The sequence below is a fragment of the Phymastichus coffea genome, unplaced genomic scaffold (assembly GCF_024137745.1).
Source record: "Phymastichus coffea isolate CEN01 unplaced genomic scaffold, Cenicafe_Pcof_1.1 PCOF00091, whole genome shotgun sequence".
Lineage (NCBI taxonomy): Eukaryota > Metazoa > Arthropoda > Insecta > Hymenoptera > Eulophidae > Phymastichus > Phymastichus coffea.
Window position 1 is genome coordinate 950001 of NW_026706902.1, and position 19429 is coordinate 969429.

The 19429-nt window shown below is 33.8% G+C and overlaps 6 protein-coding genes across 13 annotated transcripts in view; 3 read left to right on the forward strand and 3 right to left on the reverse strand.

The window, feature by feature from the left end:
* LOC131669267 (phosrestin-2-like) overlaps positions 1–6968 on the forward strand; it is a 47309-nt gene extending 40341 nt beyond the window's left edge. Inside the window, 3 exon segments of the mRNA XM_058944025.1 lie at positions 4700–4987; positions 5378–5652; positions 6025–6968. Coding sequence (XP_058800008.1) covers positions 4700–4987; positions 5378–5652; positions 6025–6193 — 732 coding nt within the window. The 3' untranslated portion in view covers positions 6194–6968.
* The window catches only part of LOC131669270 (14 kDa phosphohistidine phosphatase-like), a 69211-nt gene extending 60745 nt beyond the window's left edge, over positions 1–8466 (reverse strand). The window contains exons 1-2 of the mRNA XM_058944034.1: positions 8325–8466; positions 7869–8042 (exon numbers count right to left, since the gene is read on the reverse strand). Coding sequence (XP_058800017.1) covers positions 7869–8042; positions 8325–8406 — 256 coding nt within the window. The 5' untranslated portion in view covers positions 8407–8466. The remainder of the gene's footprint in view (positions 1–7868; positions 8043–8324) is intronic.
* LOC131669269 (pseudouridylate synthase TRUB2, mitochondrial) lies at positions 8349–10048 on the forward strand. 7 transcript variants are annotated; one of them, XM_058944029.1, is made up of 5 exons: positions 8349–8482; positions 8809–9011; positions 9094–9502; positions 9576–9712; positions 9789–10048. In XM_058944029.1, the coding sequence occupies exons 2-5, from the start codon at positions 8885–8887 to the stop codon at positions 10046–10048; spliced, it is 933 nt and encodes a 310-aa protein (XP_058800012.1). In that variant the 5' UTR covers positions 8349–8482; positions 8809–8884. The 7 variants fall into 7 exon arrangements, with proteins under 7 accessions (XP_058800012.1, XP_058800010.1, XP_058800016.1 ...); XM_058944027.1 differs by having other exon boundaries at positions 8357–8482; positions 8601–9011; XM_058944033.1 differs by having other exon boundaries at positions 8357–8482; positions 8883–9011.
* A 347-nt stretch (positions 10049–10395) lies between these two features.
* LOC131669266 (ribonuclease 3) lies at positions 10396–15912 on the reverse strand. Of its 2 annotated transcripts, none has more exons than XM_058944024.1 (11): positions 15903–15912; positions 14454–15306; positions 14143–14371; positions 13874–14062; positions 13442–13799; positions 12944–13364; positions 11864–12815; positions 11582–11791; positions 11171–11493; positions 10936–11081; positions 10396–10851 (listed from the first exon to the last, which is right to left on the reverse strand). In XM_058944024.1, the coding sequence occupies exons 2-11, from the start codon at positions 15155–15157 to the stop codon at positions 10400–10402; spliced, it is 3984 nt and encodes a 1327-aa protein (XP_058800007.1). In that variant the 5' UTR covers positions 15158–15306; positions 15903–15912; the 3' UTR covers positions 10396–10399. The 2 variants fall into 2 exon arrangements, with proteins under 2 accessions (XP_058800007.1, XP_058800006.1); XM_058944023.1 differs by lacking the exon at positions 15903–15912 and adding an exon at positions 15648–15828 and having other exon boundaries at positions 14454–15391.
* A 402-nt stretch (positions 15913–16314) lies between these two features.
* On the forward strand, positions 16315–17338 carry LOC131669286 (ER membrane protein complex subunit 5). Its single transcript, XM_058944060.1, has 3 exons — positions 16315–16589; positions 16700–16752; positions 16889–17338. The coding sequence occupies exons 1-3, from the start codon at positions 16508–16510 to the stop codon at positions 17108–17110; spliced, it is 357 nt and encodes a 118-aa protein (XP_058800043.1). The 5' UTR covers positions 16315–16507; the 3' UTR covers positions 17111–17338.
* Positions 17339–17460: 122 nt separating this feature from the next.
* LOC131669285 (proteasome subunit alpha type-7) lies at positions 17461–18909 on the reverse strand. Its single transcript, XM_058944059.1, has 5 exons — positions 18732–18909; positions 18231–18471; positions 18022–18155; positions 17769–17951; positions 17461–17702 (listed from the first exon to the last, which is right to left on the reverse strand). Exons 1-5 carry the CDS (start codon positions 18828–18830, stop codon positions 17613–17615), a joined length of 747 nt encoding a protein of 248 aa, XP_058800042.1. The 5' UTR covers positions 18831–18909; the 3' UTR covers positions 17461–17612.
* Positions 18910–19429: the final 520 nt, after the last annotated feature.

Sequence of the window (19429 nt, forward strand, 5' to 3'; positions counted from 1 at the left end):
CAACGGTTGCCACGCATAAATCAACTTGCGTCCATACTAGCTCTTAATTACTATTTATAGTCTTGTCTTTCGTTGATATATCCTGATCGCGAAGATATTTTCACTATATCGTTATGCTATAACTGTAATTTCGGTCGATTCATCCGAGGCAATATTGGAGTTAGAAATACACTATCACGAATATCGCGAAATCACAAAATAAGCGTTTGAAACTAATTTAACTAGAATATCGCTTGACGATGCGAAAAAATGCTTAGTTAATTGGATTCCGATGTCACTTGTCCACGTGGATGTGCGTGCATTTACCTCTTGATCTAACATGCAACAGGTGGCAAATGTAATATTATAAGTGTTGATAAAATCAATTGTAAAGCGTACTTTTCTGAACGTATCACAGTACGCTATTGTGTAAAAGTGACTGCCTGCACTTGACGTTTTCCACTTGAATCTGACATCTACAAAGCGTCACTGTAGAATTGCGTTGGGGATTTTAACTTGAATTACATTTCAGTGTTTGTTGGAATCGAAACCTAACCAAATGGTGAATCAGGTGTGAGATATATAGCGCGACGGAGTTAGGCATCTGTACATCGAGGATTGAGAGCAAGTTCTATATACACACGCACAATCGAGCTTGAGGATCTTCGAGTGCCACTTGGAAATTCCAAACGGCTTGTACCATCTAATTGACTGCATATAGTCCGGCAAATATATTGGTCGTCGTGACAACAATGACGCGAATTTGAGTCTCGTCATATTAATTTCCGCGCGCTCCAGCTTATGCTTGAATAATTGCCGAAGAAACGCTCTCCGTAATCAGATGGCTGACAATGTGATGGGCTCGCGCGTCCATTAATGCGCGTGCACGTGATCGATATTTTATCAGTCTCTTTTTCTCTCTCCCTACGGAAGCTCGCTCCATTCGTTCCCCTATATTCTCCCTCGTAACCCATTCTATTATCATACGAATGCAAACGGAGCTCGGATTATCGATCGCCGGCAGCACTGATGGATTATTCAGCTTTTACGCTGATATACAGAGAGTTGTAACGAAAATACTACTCCGTCGCTAAAAAGAAACTATAGATTCCATCAGCATGAATAAAGCCGGAAGAATTACACATGTGCTTCATATTTTATTTCGTCGCGAATCTAGGTCGAGAAAATATGATTGTCATTTTGAAAAATGTTCGTGATCCATCATGACTAATCATGCCAGCTGAACCGTAATAAATCCCAAGTAGTGGTATTTGAAGTTCGGTATATGTGTGCGAGGATTGTATTGAGGAGAGGATTATAAGTCAATATCAAATATTGTCTCTGATATCATATGAATACTTATATAATTAGATCGACACTTAACCAATGACGAATTAATGTTTTTTCTCGTATTGTGATATTAAATTCGTGAATATTGCCTAGATTATTGGATTAATACGACACTCTGCATGTGTGGCTAATTGCCGTTAATTTGGTATTTGAATAACTGATTTTGCGCTTCATTGAATTGCACGCGAAACTGTGACATAATAAGGTGCATCAATGCTTAATGCGACGTGCTTATGTGCATGTGTAAGTTACATTGTTATCGATCAATATAATCCCTTCCACAGTTATTATTACATTGTATCTAAATGTTGAGAATTGTTAGAAGAGGAAAATCGAAATTTTAGGTGAAAGTCTGTACATTTTTAAAATTTCGGAATAACTGCCACGGTTACGCAAACAATAGTTTGAGATAAAAAAGTTTTGCTACAGAGGATTGTTCTCGCATAACGTAACACTTGCTATTTTTCCAGCTACAACTTTCTCGCAAAAAGCGGAAAAAAGGTAAATAGGGAACTAGAGCGTATATTCGACGTGATTAATAACCCGCAAACCACACAAAACGGGAGAGTAAAAAAAAATCCGCACGTTCATTTACTTGAAAAGCGGAGGGAGACTAAATGAACGCCCCTCGTGCATTTGATTGCTGAAGTTTGATTTTACATTGTCTGTCTCGCGAGCATATAGACCACCGATTGGATTATCGGACGTTGTTGCAAGCTGCGCATTCATATTGCTGTGTGCAGCCAAATCTTCATTTCATTATATATACACACACCGCTACATTGATTTTAAATACTCATGAAAATTTCTGCTCGTATGAATCGGTTGTTATCGCTCATGCGAACTGGGTTATGTACTCCCACGCCAAAGACTCGCGGTTTAACACTCGAATTATTTAGAAGTACCCCGGCGAACATTATCCGGGATTCATTCATATAAAAATAATTAGCTCATGCACGCTTTGGTAGACGATGTCTAATCGACTTACGTGTCATGCGGATAGAACTTTTTAATTATTTACAATATTGTTAACTAAAATATTTCTCTTCATTTAGATGTATTAATGTGGCATTGTGCGAACGATCGCAGAGCACTTTTTTCTTTGGTCGTCATAAATAAACACTCAGTTGTTTGCATTGTTCGTTCAAACGCTTTTCATTCAGCTTATGAGATTTTTGAGTGTACGCCTCGGGTATGTAAAAATTTATTGCATTCTTAATGAGAATAGCAGGAGCTACATTTTTCGCTTAATCATTTATTGAAAAACACGTACGTTATTTTTAATTTTTACCCAATTTCAGCCAGGAACAAACGCAGTATTTTTTCATGAACGACGATGTATACACGCATGCCATAAATTTAGAGAAAGAAAATAAAAAAACATTATGTACGCGGTATGACGTATCACTATCGATAAAATTTTTAAAATGTGTGCGGTTCTCCGTCCTTACCTATCATAATCATTGCAGCAAGTAATGAATTTTGCAATTAAATTTCAAGGGGATAATAAATACGTCGCTGTAAAATAAAAATTGAAGATAAATTTGATAATCAGCTTTACGAACATCGCATTTTTTATAATAAAAACTATAAAGTGATATCAATATAAAATAAAGCTATTTGCATAATTGTTGATCTATGAAAACGTAAGAAGCAAATAAACTTGTTGAGCAATATCCTTGAGGTATACGTAAACTACAGGTAACAACACAATCAGTAAGCGATGTTTCGGTACTCCGTTTAGCTCAAGTTAAGTCAGTGTTCCGGAGGCAAGCTCGAGCTTTCGTAAGCTGTTGCAGCAGTAGCGTTTATACTCTCGTCGGCCGATTATTCCGGGACGTTAGTCTGCAAAGCTCCTCTACCTCATACACACACACACACACCTCGTGCAATCTCATCACCCATGATAAACAATGTACCTGAGAAAGGTCACCAAATAATTACTATATTTTCATGCTAGTTGATAAACGCAAAACAAATTGCACGGACAAACAGAATTTTATCGAGGCATCGTCTCGTATTTTTTGTTCGAACAGGCTCCGGTTTGTTTCTCTCATCGAGCTTATTTGTGTTTGTGCTATAAATGATGCGACATTCCATCGTAAAGTTTTAACCGTTCACACTGGCATAGATATTTTTTTACGAAAAACTTTACTCAACGTTGCGTGTACAGTATATTATATGCTTTTATTAGTCTCATCAGTTATTGCTTTTTCGAACATGCGCTCGCACTTCATACGCTACTGTAATTTAATTTTGAAATTTATATATTATTATATATCTTGGAAAACTATTTCAGTACCTCTAAATAATAAATTGAGTAGTATACATTTCAACGGGTAATCGAGAACAACCACTCACGCAGCATACAAAACCAGTGCGGAAATCTCAATTGAACTAAGCCGAACGACAATATATAATGAAGATGAATCGTGCTTTAATCGCTCTAATTTCAGCGTTAAAGCTCCTCAAAATAAATATACTCGTAGCGCGGCCGAACTAGTGCGCGAGCAAATTATGTCGCATGGCGAAGCGCATAATGGGAGAGAGAGAGAGAGAGAGAGAGGGAGAGAGAGGGAGAAAGTCTGTTGTTTTTTGGCAGCTGGAGCATATCTACTATGAACACTAAGCTTCCGCTTGCGCAACGAGCATCGAGACAGAAGTCTCGTTCTGCGAGCTAAATATTCGAATACACCCCAAAGTGCTCTTGCAATGAATCTCAAGATGCGTAAGCGTGTCTATGCTCGGAAAAGTTTTTCTATCTCCGCGTTAAATTAAGTGCTCTGCAACGAGAGGACGTTAGGTAAGAGCTTTGCGCTAATGACTTTTACATACGAGCAGAGAGGATACGCATTGATCGACATTACGTAACCAGATCTAGTTTATTATTAAACGGACGTGCTTTGGATGCATTGGAATGAAGTATATGAGGAAAAGTAATTTAGGTTGCATAATGAAAAGCTGACATCAATTTGGCAAAAAATATAGATGAAACAAACTGACGATTATATTCGTGCATTTCTGGAGCGAACGCATTATTAATAACATGCATTAATACTGTATATTGATTTCTGAATTAATTGTAATATTAATTGTAATTACATGTGTATTAATACTGTTAATTATTTACTATCACGTTAATTTTATGTTTATTAATTATTATGTTAATGTGATAATAATATAATGATGATGATAATGCTGTTAGCCAATTGAGTTAAAATGTAGGTGTAAAAATGATTCCGGTGAAATCCTAGCGGGTTGTAGTTTTAATCAATGAAAATACAAAGCTGGTTCGTTAGTCCTCCGTTACTCCCATCAACAAAGTAAATTCAAATTACATCCATATAACAAAGGCATTTGACAATTCCAGGCAGAGTTAGTACAATACGTGGACGTTGTGATGTTCAGCAACGGTAAATTCAAGAACGTCATAGCGCAAGTAACGTCTCGCGAAGGTTGTCCAGTCGAGCCAGGTTTCAGTCTATCGCGCAACTACACACTCAGGTTAGAAAGAGGCACGACGAAGAATTGGATAGCATTAGAGGACGATCCTGGTGGTGCTAAGGCTGATGGTAATCTCTCGCCAACCGTCTTCTGCTCTAATAGCTCGTCCGAAGACAGGAACGTCTTTGCTATCTACGTCTCTTACTACGTCAAAGTAAGATTGCACCTCTACGTTCCTCATGCACCTTCCTAGTTTAAACAATAAAGTAGCGCGCTCGAGTACGATCGGATCATCTATTCATAAGCGGATTGAAAGTTTTCCGTTTTTTCCTACGTAAATATAGATTGACCGCAGCCTGATCCTCTTTATTGCGGCATCGCGATAGATGAAAATAAAATCGAAACTATGTGCGGATCGAGTGAATATTTCACTGGCTACAAGGTATATTTTATTTATCAAATCAAAACTGAACTTTCGAAGATAGCTGAATTGATAACCGCGTATATTCCATTGCGACAAATAAAGCAATACCGAAGCTTCCGAAATATATACCTATGCAACTGAACTTACTGATATAATTTTATGAATCTCGATTATCACTAGGTAAAAATAACAGTCTCACCAATCGGGGAATGGATCGGCAATGCAGTATCGCTGAAGCTACCTTTCATTCTGATGCACAATTATCCACCCACGTCATCACCACCACCTACGCCATCGCGTATTCTTGACAAAATAGAGACCCTCGACGACGACGACTCTTTGCCCTACATCGATAAAGACAGTACCAGCGACGAAGAGGAGGTTATCGACGATCCGAATACTGACAAGGAAAACGTGGCCAACGCTACTGTTGAAACTAATGGCGATGGTTTGAGGTAACTTTTTAGTTTTGTTATCTCGCTAGTGAATAATCAGTCACATTTGTCTAATATTTGTTAAGTGGTTAGACATTTGTAGTAGAAATAAAATCTTGTATATAAATTTCTAAGAATATTTTTAATCCATTAAATATTTAGTAATAAATTGATATCTTTATTTACGACTATTTTAATCGACATAATAGATAATAAATGATAGTTAGATTTGTGGCTATTTAACTTTCATAAATGTTAAACTGGCATAAAATCAGTCAACAAAATTAAAACATTGAAAGTAATTCGACGGTCAATGTTTCATTTTGGGACTTGCAGGTACTTTGTACATTTAGTTTTGAAACTGTTTACATATCAGAGTATCTCATGTTGTAGGTTAAACCTCGGTGAAGCACCAATACAAACAATACCAGTATCAACGATAGCGAAACTGACGACAACATCAAGTATCGTCGAAGTGGCAACCACAAAACACCGAGAGAGCATGTCAAACGTGGATCTAATAGAGTTTGCGGAGAAGGAGACAAGCAAGCGGAGTACCTGAGAGGAGGATGCGGCAACAACGACAATGGTGCGTAACTTGCAGGAGTTAGCGGCGCTGCAGGCCGGTGCCAAGGAAGGCTTCTGCATTAGACGGGCATGGTGTTGCTTCCGACGCGCCTCTTAGTCACTGCACTTTCTTCTTTTATTTTAAAGCAAACGAAATTTAAAGTATCTCGTTGTTTACGATTACGAACATTTTCCATTAAAAGAAGAAAAAGTAAATCATCGATATAACATAATTCTATTTTTTTAGCTCCAATTGTCGTTTCGGTCACGCGCACAAAGATCCTTCTTGAGTTTCCTTATTTTTTGTATTCGCTGAGCTGGAATGTTCGATCGATAGTTTTACTACTTACAATGTAATACTTTTCTCGTGTAGTCATTAGGTAAATAGCATTGTGTAAGAGTTAGCGGTATAAGAATTACAAATAATTGCTGCGCAATTGGATTTGATAATGTAATAAATAAGAGTGAAAAAAATCATTTCATTTTTATTTACCATAGTAGAATATCGAAATATGTCAACCCTAAACTCTAAAGTATTTGAAAATAAATATAAACCATTAGTTTTATAATTAAAGATTGTCAAGATTGTCAATAAAATTGAATATATACATGGATGATTTTACAACACGTAACAACGATTCGAAGTAGTTATGGTTTACTGTATAAAATGTAAATACTCATTTTAAAACATTATTAAATGATTTCCCACTATATCTTTAAGTTACAAAAGTCGTTTTAATTTATATCTCTGAGTGAATGAATAAAATAATATAAACTAATCACAAGTATTTATACATATATGTAAAATACTTTTCTATATTGTATATATAAATAAATTCATTAACTAAATTTTATGGCATTAATAGTTTTAATATAAATGAATTATCTAATGATTTAAAAATTATATTATAAAATTCGAAAAAATGAAAATGACATTTTTATATAATTCATTAACAAATTTAGAGATAATAAAAAATATTCAATATTATTTTTACATACATAATTTATGATTTCTTCATTAAAATTTCAATTGCACGGTAATGCACCATAAATTATCCAAAAACTGAATACTATAAATTACTTTTGATAATCATTATATTTTTTGATAGATTAGTAAAAAAGAATAATTTCTAGATATATTTCTATATACACATATTATCGTAGACAACTTAAAAATATAATTTTTAAGTTGTCTAAGACAATATTTTTATTTGAATTGAAATTAAATGGAGAATATCAGTCAGAAACTGTAACTGCCATTCAAAAATATTCAAATTCTGTACAGGAAAGAGAGAAAATTTTACTGCTTCTTATTCAATCAATGTATATTATCCTAAAAAAGTTGGTAAAGATTATAATAACGAAGTATAAGTAAGAATAATGAATATCAAGCGCATAATAGTTTAACAAAAAGAACAAATTAATTTTTATGATTAAAATTGTTGAAATTAAATTTTGTTGCTTGTATAATTTTTTTTGTTCAACACTATATATTTTTATAGCTTTAGTTTATTAAAGAATTGAAAATTGTATCATACAAATAAATATATAGTAAGTCGACAATTTTTAATGAAACATGAGTTGTGTACGTGTTAAATAAAATATTAAAATATGAAATCAAAATTTTTTTGAAGCCTCTTCCATCAACAATAACAATAAGTTATACTCACCATGATAATCACATCCGGCATAACCTCTTACAATAGTTCTTGAGAAATCATTTTTTCCTTTTTCTTTGACTTGGATCAAAATATATTTGAAATCACCATTGGGATCAATATCAACATCAGCAATATCTAGTATCTGAGACATCTTGGAGAAGCGAGTTATACTAATTTTAAGTACTGCAAGTAAACATTTTAATTATATATTACATTGATACATTGAATTATTTGATTATCTACTTTCATTAAGACACCACAAACATTTACTAATAGAAGAGTGTAATAACAATTAAACCAAGCTTCATTATTGAGTATAACCTATAAGTTCCCGTAAACTTAGATTCAACAAGTTACTAAAATTCACTAATAGTATACAACATTGTAAAATTTTTTAATTAAACATTGATTAATAATTAAATCTAAGTTTGACAACAAATTAAACAATTTTTATACTCAATATACCTTGCCGTGCACTCTGCCAGATATAAAGCATTAAACACACAGTGAAACTCCGTGGTACATATATGTACATACATACATACATATGTAGCTATCGACAACACGGAACCGAGCCGCTTACTTTTAGACAGTCGTAACGAATAAAATGTGAAAAAGTACAGGTAATGTTGGATATACTTATACATATATTTGTATGACGCTCTATGATTTGTGTGTGCAATAATAGCTAATATATCATGCAAAATGATCTAGTAATAGCATTACAAATATTTACATCAGATTAGCACGTGTGGAAATTATCTGGAAAGAAGTCGCTGTAATCAGTAAGACGAGCAGAAAGCACGTTCCAGGGCGCTGGACCCAGTCAATCAAATAAAAAGAAAATTATTTTTTGCGAAAAAATAGAATATTTTGAATAGAAAAATCAAGTATTATATGTAATCTTTTTGATTGATATTTAACATTATCACATACATTTTTGTTGTAGGTAACTAAATAGTTAGTTTATTAATTAAGTTACCAATTAATTGGTTGATAATATTTATGAATTCAAAACAACAGTTATGAGCAGGTTACGAAAGGATCCTAAATTAGTCTGGAATATATTGAATGGTGTATTTTTGGTGTACAAACCACCTAATATTCATTATCTTAATGTTAGAGATACTATAATACAGAATTTATGTAGAGGTAAATATAATTATATTGTAAAACATTCAGTAAGTTTTTTTATAAGTGTAATAATTTAAATATCTACTTATTTATTTTCTAGATTTAAATGCAATAAAAGAACGTCCTCTCATGAAACATGTTTCTATCGAGGGGGCAACAAATGAAGTAATGCAAGTTGTTGTAAGTGACAGTTATGCGCATCATCCACTAGTCACTGGACCACAATATATCCCTGATGATTTTAAATGTGCAACAGCCAACTCGTTGACGCAAGAGACATCGGGTATACTAGTTTGTGGAATTAATGCTGGAACAAGACTTTGTTATCAGCTAAAATTAGCCAGAGTCACAAGATTCTATAGAGTAAAAGGTATTCTTGGTCAAGCAAGAGAGAATGATTTTGCGACAGGAAAAATTCTTGAAAAATCTTTATGGAAAGGAATAAAAAGGTTTTACATTGATCGTATATGTGCATCAATACAAGCATCGCATCAAAAGAAAATGTTTGAGTATGTAAATTGTTAGCCAATAGTTTCTATTCAAAATTTCTTTTTTATTCAATATAAAATTATATTTGCGTAGGCTTTGTGGAATAGACATACAGAGTCAAGCAGCGTATGACCTAGCTGTTCAAGGTCTAATCAGACCTGCAAATCCTAAAATTCCTATGATCTATACAATTAAATGTGTTGATTTTCAACCACCAGAATTCACACTAGGTTAGCACATTTTTTTCATTTCATCATATAATAACTAAGATTTAGTTTACGATAAATTATTCATTTTCTTTTCAAGAAATTGTGTGTATAAATGAAGAAGATAATTACTTAAAATCTTTAGCAGCAGAAGTGGGCTACAAACTTAAAAGTACAGCTTATTGTAGCTACATTCAATGCACACAATTCGGTATGTTTAATGTTAAAGATGCATTATTGTCCAAACATTGGGATCTGCAGAATATCTTGGATAATATCGACTCATGTCACAAGATTCTTGAAAAACATCCATACATGCTTAAACAAGAGCATGCCCATCTTGTTGCTCAATCTAACTGAGCAATAACCTTTTTTAACAACAAAATTGTACATGAGATTTTGTAAAATAACATTTTATCTTTGAAAATACCAAATAAAAATTTTTATTAACATTATTTTGGTGATATACAAGATGCAGGTCTTTCTAAACTATATCCATCGCTCATCTCAGCCGGAGATCTCTTAGAAGTACTAATTGCATTTATGGCTAGTATTCAGTGTCAAAAGAATCAACAATAAAACGATTATCTCGATTGTTCTCGTTTAAGCATTGTTCAATTCAATACTACGACGGTACAACTTCGAATCAATTCATTTTCATATGACTTGATCAAATTCAACTGGATCTTATTAAAAAAGTGGTATAATCTATTATTTCTTCAACTTTTTCTCTGAAGGCGAGTTTTTTTTTTCTGTACTATCTGTTTCGCTACTGCTCGAACTTTTCGATCTTCGGCGTTTTTTTGGACTATCTCTACTATTTTCGTCTTGTGCCACAACATTCTCAACGCTCATTGAGATAGATCCATTTAAACTAAGATTTTGCTCAACGCTCTTTTCTCTTGAGCTACTGCTACTGCATTTGTTTAAGCGTCGTCGGTCATTGCTATCATAGCGTTCTCGTGAACGACTTTCACGTTTGTCGCGCTCACGACTGCGACTACGACGTTTCCGACGATCGTTGTCCAAATCTTCTTGATTACGATCTTCACGTCTACATGGCGTTACAGGCCATGCATATTTTCTTTCACCTTGGGACCAATTCTGCATCTTCATACTTTTGGCTATCACGCGCTTTTGATGATCCAGTTGCGGGAACAAATCTGTAATGAAACAATACAATGTTATCTAGTAATATTCGTTTTCAATCGATAATTTTTTTTTTCATCAAAAATACATAAATATACCTTGAGAGTTCTCCAGAGCTTCTTTAGCCGAATTCATTTCCGCTTCTTGAATACTGTGACCATATGCCTTTGCCAATCTTTTTCCTTGAAAGTACACAGCAACGGTATAAACACGTGTATTCGTAGGACCTTTACATTCTATAACTCTGCAAGAAAAAATCACCAGATCTTAGTAAACATTATTTGAACACGTTGAATAAAATATATAGATAAATTATTAAAAATAAACTCGTACTTGTACATAGGTATGTCGGGCTCGCCTCCATCCATACTACGAAGAGTCAAACAGCACTGCTGTAACTTGCTCTTCGGATCGTTCCAATCTTGATTCATAATGAAGTCCTGTAGTCGCGGGAAAAAGCACACATTGCAAAATACTTGGCAAAAGTTCAAACCCTTGTCAACGTATAAAGCTCCCAAAAATGCTTCCAACAAATCAGCTCTGTCTTTGGTTTTCAAATCGGCCTTGGGATTACCGTAGAGTGCGTATTGTGTCATACCCAAATCATCACATACTACTGCTTGCGTCTTATTGTTGACCAGTGAACTTCGTAATAGCTGTGAATTCAAATGACAAACACCTGCATTACGTCGCCGATCTATTTTTACAATGGTTAATGGTATATCGGAATTAATAATAACTTACAGACAAGTGTCCTTCATGATGCTCAGGAAAAAATTTGTACAAGTACTCCGATACTATCAACTGCAATACTGTATCACCAAGAAACTCTAGACGTTGATTTGAACCAAGCGTTAAGTTCGTAAAGCCTATACTTCGATCAGTAAATGCTCTGGCAAGTAGACGAATGTGCGTGAATTCCACCCCAATTGAAACTTCAAACTTGGTTAATTTCTAAAACAAAGAATACTCACGTTAGCAAATGATATTTCGGATTAATTTTAGTTTGCGCAGAGTCAATTATACCTGAAGCAATTCAAAACTAGGTATCCATTGTCTATCTCCAGTAGGCTCTTGCTCTTGCAGTGGATGTTTCGGATAATTGACCCAGATATTCAACAAATCAGGCTCGTCTTTAAAAAGCGTCTCTCCGAACACGGCATCGGCAATCTTGATACCACCGTCGAGAAACAAAGCACCCATGAGAGCCTCAAAACAATTAGCCATCGCGTGTCGTAACTCCAAGTCGTGGCACAAATCACTACCGTGAGCATATAACATGTACTGCTCCAGGCAAAGTTTTTTCGCAAGCACAGCGAGATGTTGATTCTGAACAATCGCAGCTCTGTAAGTCGCTAAACCGCCTTCTTCGAGATCAGGAAATATGTGGAACAAATGGATGGAAGTAAGAAACTCGACAACGGCATCGCCGAGAAATTCCAACCGTTCGTTATGCGCTATTGACGACTCGGTTTCCTTCTTCGCGCCAAACCTCGACATTATGTTGATCAGGGTATTGATGCCTCTTTTCCTCGTGTTCATATAATGTATCCTACGATCGCCGTACTCTGGTTGTCTGATACCGCAATTGGTCAACGAGTTTCTCGCGTGATCTGGATTTGTACCGAAATTCTCTCTGTAACTCGGATGAGTCAAGGCTAGCTGCAGTAGATATCTATTCTTAAATTGATAGTTGAGCGACTTTTCAAGATTGTCCAGTGACTTATGAAAACGTAAGTGGCAAACGAGTACGGGAATTAACATGGCATGTTGCACGATATCACACATAATACCCGTGCGATAGAATCCTTCTGATGTGACGTCTACTGTAACGTCACGTTTCATCTTACTCTGAGTACGTAGCTCTTGCAATTTGTTCTCCTTTGCCTCGAGCTTGCGCTTATCTTCAAAGGTCGGCTTTGCCATGTTGGCTAAGAGATGGCGAAACTTTACATAATCACGCCATGCTTTTTGATAACTGTGGAATAACAAAACAATATAATAATAAATAATAGCTCCAGTTAAATTTAAAAAAAATGTCAACCTAATTAACAAGGAGATTTTTCAATTTTTGTCAGATATTTCGTAAAAAAATTAAAGACTTACTCGGTATTTCCAGCATAACTAAGTTGAGGTGGTCGAATACCAAAATGAACGATTTCTGGATGGGCAATGATGCCTGGAGGTCCTTCATCGGCTTGGCTCCTATCTAATTGATCTACTCGAACACTGCACGGTTTTTTACCAGGGTATGTTACGACCATACCCTTGACCTCATCGGCAAAATTCTGCCATTCAAATTGTGGCATCTCTACCAATTTTGGTAGCTCGTCAGGATCGATCAATAAATTACTACTTTTTATAAGATAACTCAACACTTCATTCATCGATAAAATCTCCTGCCCGTTGTCGGCTAAATCACGTACAAAACGCGGCATAAAATGAAACTGACCACAACCACTTTTATCCTGAGCAGCGCGCAAATCAAAATCTACTAATTCTAAAATTTCTTTGAATAAATAGTCCTCTAAAAAAAGTCATTACGTTTATTGAAAGTCATTGCAACATCGATGCACATAGATTCAAATAATTTGAAGTACTTACGAAAATAATCTAGTTCTTGTATCGTGAAGTTTTCCGGCATCTTTTCTTTGATATAAAGAATTGTGTACTCGATGTTGAATCGAATAACTTTACACGTTGGTAACTTAACTAGGGGGAAATGCGATAGCATGGAAAATCCTTCGAATATAAATTCGTGTTCATCGTGCTTTATAATCGTTGGAGTTTTCGTAAGAAAATTTGTAGGTGGGCTAATGGTTATGCGGTAATGATGCAGCTTATCAGCATTATTAGTGTTAGAATCACATTTTATTGTTGCCCCTTCGCCGGCATAAATGCCGTGCCTTATGCCGGATCTCCTTGACTTTGCACTACACCTACATAATGGTCCATCATTCATCTAAAATAACATATTCAATCGAGCATTATAAAAATTTTGCTGATATTTTAAGATCTGAATTCTATTTATAGTACCTCTCCTGGGTCATTGAACCAAAGTTCATCATGAAGCCTCTGGGGATGCTGCTTCTTAGCCATCAATTCTTCCATTGTTCTGTCTTCATCATCTGAATCTTCACTACTAGAAGAGGAACTATTGCAAGCTTCTGACTTGTGTCTGCACAAGCGAGCTCTCGTTTTTCTTGGGGGTGGTTCATATGGAGGCTGCAAGCAATATTTTATTCAAATAATTCTATATTTAGAAACTAAATTTTCAAGTAATAAAATTAATGTTTATATCTTACTTGTTGTGCTCTGGCAACTTCTGACCTTTCTAGAAGTATTGTTTTAAAATCACTACAAAGATTTAACAGTTTCTTAGTACCTCTCATTAATTTGTGGTTTTTATCATCTCTAGTATAATATAAATCAGCTGGAGCAGTTCTTGTCCAAATTTTTTTTTCCAAATTTCCAGTATTCTGCAACTCATAGAGCCTTTTTTTAATATCATCACTGGTTGCACAATAATTTTTTCTGAAATACACAAGAGAACATTATTATAAATAACAATATTGAGATAATGTAAGTTTGTAAATTGCAAAAAATGCTACTTTACCTATACTTTTCTAAGAGTAGTTCTCTTTCTGTGGGAGGTTTACGCTTTGGCAAGTGATTACTCCTAGTTGAAATAGATTTACGAGACTCCACTGATCTAGATCTTCTTCTGCTTCTACTCCTGCTGGTGGACCTTCTGCTTCTATTTCGACTATTAGATCTTTCACGTCTCGATGAATAATTATTGAAATTGTTGAAATAACTTTTCCTATCTGAACTTCTGCTTCTTCTTTTGTATGAGCGATCTCTTGAGTCTCTTCTCTCTCTACTTCTGTCTCTATCTCTATGATGACTCGTACTTTTATCATACTTTCTTCTACTAGAATACTTGGAAGAATAAGATCTACCATCAGGACTCTTGGAACAACGCTGACCGTTATTTAAAGGCTTATATTTTACCGTAGATGAATCTTGAAATTTTTTATCGATATAATTTGTTTGAGATGACCAAGATGAGTTTTTAATTGGCCAATAAAGATTTTCAGTCTTTTTTTCCGATGAATATGGACATTTAGGATAGCTGTAATTGTATGTAGTTGGTTGTGTTTGAGCATAAGTTGAAGTACAATAGTTCTGGCTATCGTGATTTGCAGCTTGACTTGGGTATGTATAATTAGGATATATTACACCATTAGAGTATGGAGCAGTAGGAGAAGAAGCAGTTGGAGGAGGAACAATTGGTGGAGGAACTGAAAAGTAGGACATTGGAGGATATGTTCCATAATTAGGAGGTGGAATAGTAAAGGACGATGGTGTTATGGTGGGCGGTGGTAATGGTGGTGGTGGAACAGCTGGTGGAACATAATTAGGGGCTTGACTATGATAGTATTGATAATTTTCCAATTGTAAAGAATCTGCTGACCAATTGTATGCGAAAGTGCCATTAGAAAGAGATTTGTCTTCCATTTCATATGAAATGGCTAATCATGAATGTTACCCCTGCAAAATTTATAGTATATTTTATATTACAAAACCTTAAAGTTATGTAGTTATCGATAAATTATATTTTTAAGTTTTATCAGAAAATTCAAATTACTGTAAAACAGCGGAATTGTATAACAAATGAAGGTTATATCATAGATACATTATTTTGAACTAAAAAATTTATTTATCAAAATATTGATATTTCATAAAATTGGTGGATTCTATTACATACTAAATGACAAATCCAACAAATAATGAAATTAGAACTTACCAAAAATATCATTTATTTCCTATGATCTGACAATCTAATTGTTATATGAGACTCATTGTTAAGATATTTGTTTTCGTTTTTATCCTTAACAATGGATAGAATATTCCATATTCAGAACGTAACTACTATCAAATTTCATTCATTGATATCGCTTCATATATACATATATAGATAGATATACATATATATATATATATATATATATAATGGGAATTTTCTTCCTCAAGTTTTCATTTATTTATTAATACTAAGTACCATCCGCACAGTATCAGAACACACGCCTGACGCTTAGCTGTAAAAGCAGCTAAGAAGAGCTCTACCTAAACTCTAAGTCGATTGTTTACTGCAGCTGACGACGAAGATATATTGAGAAAAAACATGCTTCATGTTTCTTTCTACATTTATTTTTACTTGTTGGTAAAAATTATTATAATTTTGTTTATAATTTAAATAAACTTTAAAGTATAAGAATATTTGTAAAAAACCATCCTATTACCTAATTGTTCGAAAGCTATGTTTTAAATAAATAATACTAAACGGCCTTGTTAAAGTAGATGGCGCAGGTAGTCAAACATTACTACACGCTTATGATTGGACAATCATCTGAATTAACCAATCACAGGCAAGCATTCAGCTCGAACAGACTTTGCTGTGTGTAGTGTACGTTCTATGGGCCATGGCTTGCTTATCGGGTCAAGAATAAATCCCCCATATGTGACTATAGGACGTGACGTACAGCTTAGTAGGTTATGCTATGCAAGCAACACACATACAGGTTGCAGATTACGGTGTTATTTTTTCGAAAAACTTATTTTGTTAGAATATTTATTGATTGTAATTAGCTTCATAGTTTAACGAATATGCCTGCAAGTACGATGCATAAAATTGTTACATTCCTGGGATTCGTCTCCATATTTCATGCAGCTTACTCGGCGGTGCAACGTAAGTGTCATCTGACAGTATTATACACTCCAAAACATTCTTGCTTTTATTAGTAAAAATTTTCCATCGATTTTATCAGCTATTAATAATAATGTATTTGGTTTCTACAGATCGCTCTTACTTAAGAATAACAGAACAAGAATTTACAACATTACCAATTGATGTAAGTTTACTCAACTGAAATATTGACATAAAAAAAATCAATAATTGTGAAAATCTTATACTTAATTTATTATGAAAATATATTACTGTTTGTAATACTTCTATAACATTAAGAATTATATTTTTTTAATTTTTAGATAATTTTGCAAGGAATTGTTAGCTTATTTGTAGTTATGTATGGAGTAATGCACATAGCAGGAGATTTCAAGGAAATAAGAGCTGTTGTTGATTTAGAAAATAAGACGTGGGAAACATTGCGCAACCTACCATCATTTCAAATTTTCAATCACCGAGGAAGATCTCTATCCCCCGAATTCCTAGCAGATATTGACAAAAAAGATAGGAGAAACAAACGTTAATGATAAATTATTTTTTGTTTTCACCAGATGAACTTTAGCCAATTGTTACTGAATAAGTGATTGATTATAGAATCTTAATTGAATAAGTGAGATAGAATTGTACTTTTGTCAATTTTTATATTGAAAAAGTGCTATACAACTCTATGTACTGTTATATGTGAATTTCTGAAGTATGTCTGTAAAGTCAGTTTATTACAAAGTCTTAAAATAAATTTTTATCTCGTCATTAACTTACTGTGCTATGTATTATTTATACTATTGGCAGAAGGAAGTATCGAATTATAACAATTAAATTTTATAAATTTCAGACAGTTTTTTTTATTTTTAATATGAAAAAATTACTTTTATACTTGCATCCCTGGTCACAGGCATATTGACATGTTTCATAATGATGCAGAGCATAATTGTTAGGTCTTGGTTTTTTGACCCCTTTTATCCTTCACATTTTAACTTCAGCAAAAATTAAAAATCTATTAATACATTTTGTTTAATAAAAATGTGATCACTTTTTTTGCTTTTTCTTCTCTGCTTCAGCTTCTTTTTCTTTTTCAATTTCAGCAACATACTCCCCAATCGTATCAGAATCAAGCATCTTAAATGAATTATTCATTATTATAAAATGCTCATGACCATCTGTTTTATATTTTATTTAACTTACTTGCATAGGTTGTCCCCTGTGCATGACTGCAATCTCCAGATTTTTTTGACCAGATTGAACTACTTCAAGAAGTGCTTTGATTGCTAATTTGATTGTACCTTTGTCAGTAGAAACTTCTTCAGGAGTGTAATATTTTTCTAAAAATTCTTTCACTGTTTTAGCATTACGACCTGTTGCATTGGCCTATGAAATATTAATAATTGAGTTGATAGTCAATTTAAAAAAGGTAACTATATGTAATATGCATAAATACCTTCCATTCATAATAAATACCAGATGGTTCTGTTTGATACAAATGAGGAACACCATCATAATCAAAACCAGCTATCAAGCACGAAATGCCAAAGGGTCTCCTACCATTACTCTGTGTATATTTTTGTTTTAGACCTGTTAATACATTCGATAAATGTCTACTTTGATTTGTTAATTTATACAAACTAAGTCAATTTATTATTTACTTACTTGCCATGTACCTAGTGATATATTCTAATGTGACTGGATCCTCAACAGTTAGTTTGTGACTTTGACATTCTATTTGTGCACGATTGATTAGTACCCTAGCATCAGCAGTAAGTCCAGCAAAAGCCATAACAACATGATCATCCAGTAGACATATTTTACGGACAGTACGTTCTTCTTGAAGTTTTGCAACAGACTTTTTCTCTACACCAAGTACCACAACATCTGATCCACGAACTCCAACCTATTAGAAAATAAAATTGTATAAATACTTGGCTACTCTATAGTAATACAAATATCGCACTTTAACACATTACAAAGCATGATGAAGCAAAATAATTATTAGTTCTTGGAAAAATCTTTAAAAAATGGTAAAGAGAGATTATTACTTGTGTTTTCTATTGTAAATTTGAAATTTTAAAACTAGGAAGTTATAAATAAGAGGAACTTGATATATAAATTTCGGTATAGAGCGCGAGGTTAAAATGAGTTTTTGCGACATACCGCTGTGGATCCCTTCTTCACAGCTTCCTGGGCATACTCGACTTGAAGCAGATGACCATCCGGAGAAAATACTGTGATAGCTCGATCGTACTGTGCCATTGTCAAAATGTAAATTCACTTCTAAACTATCTCGATACTGAAAATGACTCCGCCGTTTTTCCGGATCAACAGCAGCACACACTAGGAGGATTAGACTAGGACGAGTTCGGTTCCGTACTCATTCTAGCCAACTTAACGACAAAATGACAAAGCAATTTCACATATTAATATTTCATATTAATATTTCATATTTCAAAATTTATGGCAATAAGAGTGATATAATTTTTATTTGAAAAATTTGTTCTGTAAACTAAAACTTTTAATTTTTCTAAACTAATGAATACAATTTTTATTTATTTTTAATATGTTGCCTACATTTACGGTGGTTCGTTTAAATGCAAGATTCGAAGTGATCACTAGTAAATTTATGATACTCTATCATTATCTACTGGCCTACTGCTCTCTAGAAACTCAAATTTCTTAATAAACTGATATTTTTTAAATACAAATAATAATATACAAATATTAACTTCGATGAAGTTTTACCATTCAAAACTCAAATAACAAAATTATAATAATATAAGTGATTTTGTGATAAAAATGTCGAAAAGTTTTTATTTTTAACGCGTGTAAATAGTGATTAAATAAACGTTTTCGGG

What these genes read in the sequence shown, in the direction of transcription:
- LOC131669269 (XM_058944029.1), top strand. Translation starts at nt 8,885, where the DNA reads ATGAGCAGGTTACGAAAGGATCCTAAATTAGTCTGGAATATATTGAAT. An exon ending in AATACAGAATTTATGTAGAG is followed by an intron (nt 9,012 to 9,093) that starts GTAAATATAATT and finishes TTTATTTTCTAG; the next exon opens with ATTTAAATGCAATAAAAGAA. An exon ending in CATCAAAAGAAAATGTTTGA is followed by an intron (nt 9,503 to 9,575) that starts GTATGTAAATTG and finishes ATATTTGCGTAG; the next exon opens with GCTTTGTGGAATAGACATAC.
- LOC131669285 (XM_058944059.1), bottom strand. Translation starts at nt 18,830, where the DNA reads ATGGCACAGTACGATCGAGCTATCACAGTATTTTCTCCGGATGGTCAT. An exon ending in TATCACTAGGTACATGGCAA is followed by an intron (nt 18,156 to 18,230) that starts GTAAGTAAATAA and finishes ATGTATTAACAG; the next exon opens with GTCTAAAACAAAAATATACA. An exon ending in GTATTTATTATGAATGGAAG is followed by an intron (nt 17,952 to 18,021) that starts GTATTTATGCAT and finishes AATATTTCATAG; the next exon opens with GCCAATGCAACAGGTCGTAA.
- LOC131669286 (XM_058944060.1), top strand. Translation starts at nt 16,508, where the DNA reads ATGCCTGCAAGTACGATGCATAAAATTGTTACATTCCTGGGATTCGTC. An exon ending in AGCTTACTCGGCGGTGCAAC is followed by an intron (nt 16,590 to 16,699) that starts GTAAGTGTCATC and finishes TGGTTTCTACAG; the next exon opens with ATCGCTCTTACTTAAGAATA. An exon ending in TTACAACATTACCAATTGAT is followed by an intron (nt 16,753 to 16,888) that starts GTAAGTTTACTC and finishes TTTAATTTTTAG; the next exon opens with ATAATTTTGCAAGGAATTGT.
- LOC131669266 (XM_058944023.1), bottom strand. Translation starts at nt 15,358, where the DNA reads ATGGAAGACAAATCTCTTTCTAATGGCACTTTCGCATACAATTGGTCA. An exon ending in AAGTTGCCAGAGCACAACAA is followed by an intron (nt 14,063 to 14,142) that starts GTAAGATATAAA and finishes TATTGCTTGCAG; the next exon opens with CCTCCATATGAACCACCCCC. An exon ending in CTAGTTTTGAATTGCTTCAG is followed by an intron (nt 11,792 to 11,863) that starts GTATAATTGACT and finishes TCTTTGTTTTAG; the next exon opens with AAATTAACCAAGTTTGAAGT.